The sequence below is a fragment of the Anopheles cruzii genome, unplaced genomic scaffold, assembly GCF_943734635.1.
Source record: "Anopheles cruzii unplaced genomic scaffold, idAnoCruzAS_RS32_06 scaffold01137_ctg1, whole genome shotgun sequence".
Classification (NCBI taxonomy): Eukaryota; Metazoa; Arthropoda; class Insecta; order Diptera; family Culicidae; genus Anopheles; species Anopheles cruzii.
Window position 1 is genome coordinate 1 of NW_026454722.1, and position 6,553 is coordinate 6,553.

General features: G+C 54.1%; 2 protein-coding genes across 2 annotated transcripts; one reads left to right on the forward strand and one right to left on the reverse strand.

Annotated features, from left to right (window-relative positions):
• The first annotated feature begins 235 nt into the window (after positions 1-235).
• LOC128276412 (probable cytochrome P450 9f2) lies at positions 236-1,946 on the forward strand. The gene is made up of 2 exons (XM_053014874.1): positions 236-447; positions 536-1,946. Exons 1-2 carry the CDS (start codon positions 236-238, stop codon positions 1,941-1,943), a joined length of 1,620 nt encoding a protein of 539 aa, XP_052870834.1. The 3' UTR covers positions 1,944-1,946.
• Positions 1,947-2,409: 463 nt separating this feature from the next.
• On the reverse strand, positions 2,410-6,253 carry LOC128276413 (helicase POLQ-like). The gene is made up of 5 exons (XM_053014876.1): positions 5,956-6,253; positions 3,219-5,890; positions 2,775-3,158; positions 2,579-2,713; positions 2,410-2,481 (listed from the first exon to the last, which is right to left on the reverse strand). Exons 1-5 carry the CDS (start codon positions 6,251-6,253, stop codon positions 2,410-2,412), a joined length of 3,561 nt encoding a protein of 1,186 aa, XP_052870836.1.
• Positions 6,254-6,553: the final 300 nt, after the last annotated feature.

The following is a 6,553-nucleotide window of genomic DNA, read 5'->3' on the forward strand; positions in this document are numbered from 1 at the left end:
CGTTTATCTAATCGTGTTGGTAAATCATTAACACAACACCACCAAACCCGGCCCGAACCCGGACGGAACAATTCCACCGTATAAAACGCTCAGCCTTGACGCGGTCCGGTTTCAGTTGCGGTGAATTTGGGGACACAATAGGAGCTCCGTTTTCGTCAGAAGTTCGCGTTCGTGTTTTTGCGGTAGTACTGCGCGTTGAATTGGGCACACCCACGGCCTTGCAACGTGACCCAAAATGGAGGTTGATCTGGCGTACCTGTTACCGTTCCTGGCGATACTCGCCACGGTGTATTACTACCTGACGAAGAACAACAATTACTTCCACGACAAGCCGATCCCGTCGTTGGCGGTGGAGCCCCTGTTCGGTAGCACGCGCCGCCTTATGCTGAAGAAGACCTCGTTTCATGATTTCATCATGGACGTGTACAACAAATTCCCGACCGTAAAGTAAGTGTGAACGCACGGGTTGTGTTTGGTAGTAGAATGGGCCCCGCTCACCTGTGTCTCCTGTCCTCCTCTTCCTTTTCGTGCGCAGGGTTTTCGGTATGTTCGACACGATAACGCCGGTGTTTGTGGTGCGCGATCCGGAGCTGATCAAGCGGATCACGGTAAAGGACTTCGATTACTTCGTCAACCATCGGCAAGCGTTCGGGTCGTCGGAAGATCCGAACTCTACTGCACTGTTCGGTAAAACGTTGATCGCGCTCCAGGATCAAAAGTGGCGCGATATGCGCGCTACGCTTAGTCCGGCGTTCACCGGCAGCAAAATGCGCCAAATGTTCGACCTGATCGTCGAGTGTAGCACGAACATGGTGAAGTACTATCAGGGTGAGGTCCGGAACAAGGGTGGACCACAGGAGCACGAGATGAAGGACGTTTTCACGCGATTCACGAACGACGTCATTGCAACGTGCGCCTTCGGCATCAAGGTGGACTCGCTGCGCAACGCCGACAACGATTTCTACACGAACGGCACAAAAATGATGGCGTTCAATCGGCCGATCGTTCTGGTGAAGGTGATGCTACTCCGTCTGATGCCGAAGCTGATGGCCAAGGTCGGCATCGATCTGTTCGATCGGGAGCAGCGGCACTACTTCACGGAGATCATCCGCGACACGGTGCGAACGCGAGATGCACACGGGATCGTGCGCCCGGATATGGTGAACCTGCTGATGCAGGCCCGCAAGGGTGGGCTCAAGTACCAGAAGGAGGCTGCCGAACAGGCAACCGGCTTCGCGACCGTCCTGGAGTCTGAGGTTGGCCAGACGCACACCGGTGAGAAGGGGCTTGACATGACGGAAATGGAAATGGTGGCGCAGTGTTTGATCTTTTTCCTCGCCGGGTTCGATACCGTGTCGACGTGTCTGACGTTCCTGTCCCACGAGCTGACCATAAACCGGGACGTGCAGGACAAGCTGTACCAGGAGATTCTCGAAACGAAAGAATCGCTCGGAGACGGTCCGCTCACGTACGATGCCGTCAACAAGATGCGTTACATGGATATGGTCGTGTCGGAAGCGCTGCGTATGTGGTCTCCGGCACCGGCCACCGATCGCGAGTGTATCCGGGACTACGTTGTGGATGATGGCGAAGGCCTTAAGTTTACCATCGATAAGGGCACCGTGATTTTCCTGCCCATCTCCGGATTGCATCACGATCCTCGTTACTACCCGAACCCGAACAAGTTCGATCCGGAGCGCTTCAACGAAGAGAACCGCGACAAAATCAACCCGGGAGCTTACCTGCCGTTCGGTATTGGACCACGCAACTGCATCGGATCTCGGTTCGCCCTGATGGAGGTGAAAGCCATCGTCTACTACATGCTGCTGGCGTTCTCGTTTGAGCGCACGCCCAACACGCAGGTACCGCTGCAGATTGCCAAAGGTTTTGCCGGGATGCGTAGCGAGAAAGGTGTGTTTGTAGAGTTCCGGCCACGGAAGTAAACTGGATCGGATCAGCTGTTTCAGGCTCTAAAAAAACGAAATCGTAGTGTGTACGGACGACGCATATGTCACGTGTCAAAGGAGATTAGTGCTAGTACTTAAGATAACGATAAAACCTGTTTACTGCTTGTGTTATGAAGATCACAAAGTTTATTGTAAATGCAGAAAAGGAAAAGAACAATAAATATTCATATTGCCCCCAAATATTCACTGGGCAACTGAGCTGTGGCAAAATAAGCTCCAATTCATTACCAACAATCAAATTCTAGGATTGCCGACAGGATCTCGCCCCATCGGTGAGCTTCGAGAAGCAGATCCACAGCCGTTTGTAAGCGTCAACTTTGAGTTAATGCTTGTTTGAGAAGTACACAAAAATTATACTATCTACTGTATACCGTACACTGATCCTCGCTCCATCTAACGGAGAGGATAGCCAGGATTGAACACAGTTCGCCGATAGCGTCGTCTAACCATTTAGCTGCGATAAATATTCCTCCGCTTGCTCACGAAGTGCGTCAACTTGTTCCATTAGTTTAGCCTGCGAGCAAATCGTTACAAAATACGGGAAAATGTAAACTTCGAAAAAGAGCGCCTCCTGGCGGTTATTCTCTTCTCTGGCAGAAGAGTTGACTCACCTTCGCACTGAGTATCAAGTGATTCGCCGTGCGGTAGTTCAAGTGCTCGATCGTTTCTACCAACTCCTTCGACTTGGCACGTGCGATCGAGGCCAGCGAAGTATATCCGGCACGGTACAACTGTTTCGCGCGTCCCTAGAAAATCAAACCATTAGTTGGCACTTTAATGCACATCCGATTGTTTGACCGTACGTACCAGCTTCACCGACGGTAGCTCCATCAGGGGCATTAGTTCGAGCCTGCAGCAATGCGTCAACCGCTCGATCATACCGGTGAGCAGATGTTTGAACGCCCACAGCTCCGGGATTTCTTCGCACATCCGCAACAAACTGTACGCGGTGCCGCCCGTCGAATTCATCAGTATCTGAATCGAGCCCGCGCTTACGTGGTACTTTTGAGCCACGTCCTGCACACCGTTTTGGCGCCACAATTCGTGCACGATCAGCACCCGGAAGAAGCGCACCACGGTGGACTGCGAAGCCTCGGGGATGATGCGCCGCGTAAGAATCTTGGCGATCAGTACGTTGGTAATGTTGTATCGTTCGGCCACCCGGAGCTCCTCGTTCGTCAGTTGGTTAATCTGCAACGAACGATTAGTGTTAGTGTTAGAGGGAAGCAACGCAACGAAGGGCACACTTACCAGGATGATTAAATCATCCGTTTTGAAGTGCAACTCGCGGCCATCCTCTAGCAGGATCAAATAGAACAGATCGTACTCATCAACCACGCTGAGCCGTTTGCCCAAGGTTTGCATCTCGTCGTAGTACCGAACCGCCTTCTCCATGTCGAACCCGGCTCGGATGGCGGCCTTGCCGAGGCGGTTCACCTCCAGTGGGCTGCTTCGTTCGATCGTTTTAATCAGCTTCCCCGGCTGAGAAGGGTCCTTGTGGACCCGGATGAACGTCGGAGCCTTTGCCGATTCTTCGTCGCCCCCGTCGTAAAGGCGTGGTGACACTCGCTGCGTACTTCGGCCTTCCGGCTCGGGCGCTACCGTATTGATTTGCACGACCACATTGGGAGGATTACGCAGACAGCTATCGTGCCGTGCTTTGATCGCATTGCCCTGGTACAGCTGTGTGATCGTTTCGTCTGTGATCGCCGCCAAATCGACCTGCCGACGGGTCGCCTGCTGGCTGAGCAACGTGCTTCCGACGAGCGTCTGGAGTGCGTCACGTGTCCCGCATACATTCAACCCGATCGCACTGAGTATGAGCGACTTGAATTGGGCTCGCTCGCCCTCCATGAGCGCTGACTCGGCCATATCCATCGGTGAGCACAGCATCTCGCAAACCTGCGGAATATCTCGCTGGGCGCACATGAGAATGGCATCGCCCGTTTCACCGAAACCGGCACGTCCCGCTCGACCCACCATCTGCTTGTACCGGCTCAGCGTCAGAAAGCTATTGCCGATGTACGGTGAACGGATGATGACACGCTGCGCCGGCAGGTTGACGCCCGCAGCCAGTGTCGAAGTGCATACGATCAGCGAAAGAACTCCGGCCCGGAATGCGTCCTCGATCGTGCGCCGTTCGTCTTGCGTTAGCCCCGCGTGATGGTACGCAACACCGACCCGGAACGATTGTGGCAAGACCGAGGCTACCGATCCATCGTCCTGAAGCGTTTTAATGATCGTTGCTTTCTCATCGGCCCGATGCGCCGCAAGTGTCGCCGGAAGGTGGTTCGCTAGCATGGCACACAGATTCTCGCACATACGCTTCGTGGGACAGAAGAGGAGGCAGGACCGTTCGGGGATCACCTCCAGAATCAACCCGATGATACCGTCCGGATCGATGCGTCGCAGTTCATTCGAGTAGTCGAATCGCAGCTGGCGCTTATCGCCAAATACTTGCTCCGAGCGCTCCGCTTGGCCACGCACTTCGTATAACTCCTCACCACACTTGACGTACTCCTTCAGTTCGACCGGCCGGAAGTCACGGCAATAAACGTCAGCCAACATGAACCGAGCCACCTCACCGAGGTTCCCGATCGTTGCGCTCATCCCGACGATCTGAATGCCGGCCCGCAACGCCTGCGCTTTCGTGATCAGCATCTCCAAAGAGGCACCTCGTCTCGATTCACCGATCATGTGTAGCTCATCGATCACCACCAGTCCGATCTCGTTCGCGCGACCCACCTCGATGAGGGAATCCAACAGCAGCAGCGACTTCTCGATCGTGCACACGAAAACCGTGTTCTTCTTGCGCCGCCTCCGGGGAGGACATTGCCCTTTCCCACCGCTATACTCTTCCACCAGAAAGTTCAGCTCGACCGAGAACGGACTCAGGGCAATGATTTTCTCCTGGGCGAGAGAAACGTACGGAACGACAAAGATCACATTCCGCAAACGGCACAGCACTTCACGCAACATTAGAATCTCGGCCACGAGCGTTTTGCCACCGCTTGTGGGTAGGGCGTAGATGAGGTTGCGCCGCTCCTGAATCGCCGGCAACGAAAGGCACTCCCGTTGCCAATCGTACAGTTCGTCGATACCGCGAAAGTCGCGCAAAATGCGCCGAACCGTTTGCGGAAGCCCGAAAAATGGACCCTTCTCTAGGAAGAGCGATGATAGGCGCGGATTGGCGGAAGGTTTCACGGCCACCGGTTCCGACCGAGTCGGAGCGATCTCTTCATCCCAGTTTATGGCCGCCAGTGAGTTGGGTAGTTGCGGGGAACTCATCACTGCTTCGTGCAACAGCTGATCGATGTTGGTCATGTCGAGTAGGGTTCGTTCGCAGTTTGCGAAAATCCGTTGCACGTCGCACACCTGCTGCAGGAGCTGTTCGTTGGCATCGACGAACGCTTGCGAGGGATGATCATCGTTCGCCGCACCTTGCTGGTGCTGTGACGCGCGTATAAGCTCTAATTTCTCGTTACTCTCGACCACCACGGACTGGTCGAGGCGCATGTACTGCGAAAAGATGGCCCGGTTCGTAAACACCTCGAATGCTTCGTCCTCTCGCTGCTGGCTGCCGAAGAGCGTGACGTTACGAGCCGCGCCGCTAAGCTTGCGCATTTTCTCCCGAATGATATCTTCCGTGTCGAGCGTGACGTTGGCCACTGGTTCCATCTGCCCGCATGGTATCAAGTCTAGCAGCTCATCATCGTCGTCGTCAAGTCCGAGGGCAGCGCCCGTTTGTGATTCGCGCCTCCCGAGACCAACGGTTGAAGATCCAGCCGGGCCACTGTTGCCATTGCCAGAATCATCATCGCTCGACGGTTTTCCATCCATACTCATCTGAAGCACAAATATCTGTCGTCCACCGGCCGTCGATTTCCGTCGCTTCGGAGAGCTGGACCGCTGTTTCGGTTCCGCTGAAACGTTGGAATGAAGCATGAAACGTTTGAAACCCAAACCATAGGCTTCTGCGAGTGGCTACCTCCCATCGAAAGCGACCGTTTGAACTTGGCACTCGAAGCAGCCGCTGGCGGTGTCAATCGGGCCACAGGTTTGACCTGCCTCTCGATGCCATCCAAGTCGACCGCATTGAGTAACGTGTTGTCCAGCTCCATTAGCTGGGCCACTTTGGATTCATCTTTACGTTTGGTTGAGCGGACGGCAACCGGCGCTCGAAACACGGATGGGCTTGCGGGAGGCCCCGGTCGGGACAGCCATTTCCTGGGTTTTGGAGGAACGGCGACCGGTACCCGAAAGGTTTGATTGGTACCTCTAGACATTCCCTTTTGTCTGCCGCTCTACTGTAACACAGGAAGAAACTGTTTCACCTTAACATGATTTAAGCCGCAAAAATACAACCGTAAGCGCAACCTAAGTAAGCGTCGTTACAAACTAATTGTTTTGCCAGGCACCATGCTTCGTTTGACGTTTGAAATGTTTCACAACAACTCCCTGCAGCTGGTGCGATTCCAGTCTAAATTAATTTAGCAAAAATGCTGTCAATTTTGCTGTCAGTGATGCTGTGAGTTGCTGAATGCTGTCAATTGGTTATTGGTTTGGAGGCTGTCAATTCGATCGGT

What these genes read in the sequence shown, in the direction of transcription:
- LOC128276412 (XM_053014874.1), top strand. Translation starts at nt 236, where the DNA reads ATGGAGGTTGATCTGGCGTACCTGTTACCGTTCCTGGCGATACTCGCC. An exon ending in AACAAATTCCCGACCGTAAA is followed by an intron (nt 448 to 535) that starts GTAAGTGTGAAC and finishes TTTCGTGCGCAG; the next exon opens with GGTTTTCGGTATGTTCGACA.
- LOC128276413 (XM_053014876.1), bottom strand. Translation starts at nt 6,253, where the DNA reads ATGTCTAGAGGTACCAATCAAACCTTTCGGGTACCGGTCGCCGTTCCT. An exon ending in AGCTACCGTCGGTGAAGCTG is followed by an intron (nt 2,714 to 2,774) that starts GTACGTACGGTC and finishes TTGATTTTCTAG; the next exon opens with GGACGCGCGAAACAGTTGTA. An exon ending in ACTTGATACTCAGTGCGAAG is followed by an intron (nt 2,482 to 2,578) that starts GTGAGTCAACTC and finishes ATTTGCTCGCAG; the next exon opens with GCTAAACTAATGGAACAAGT.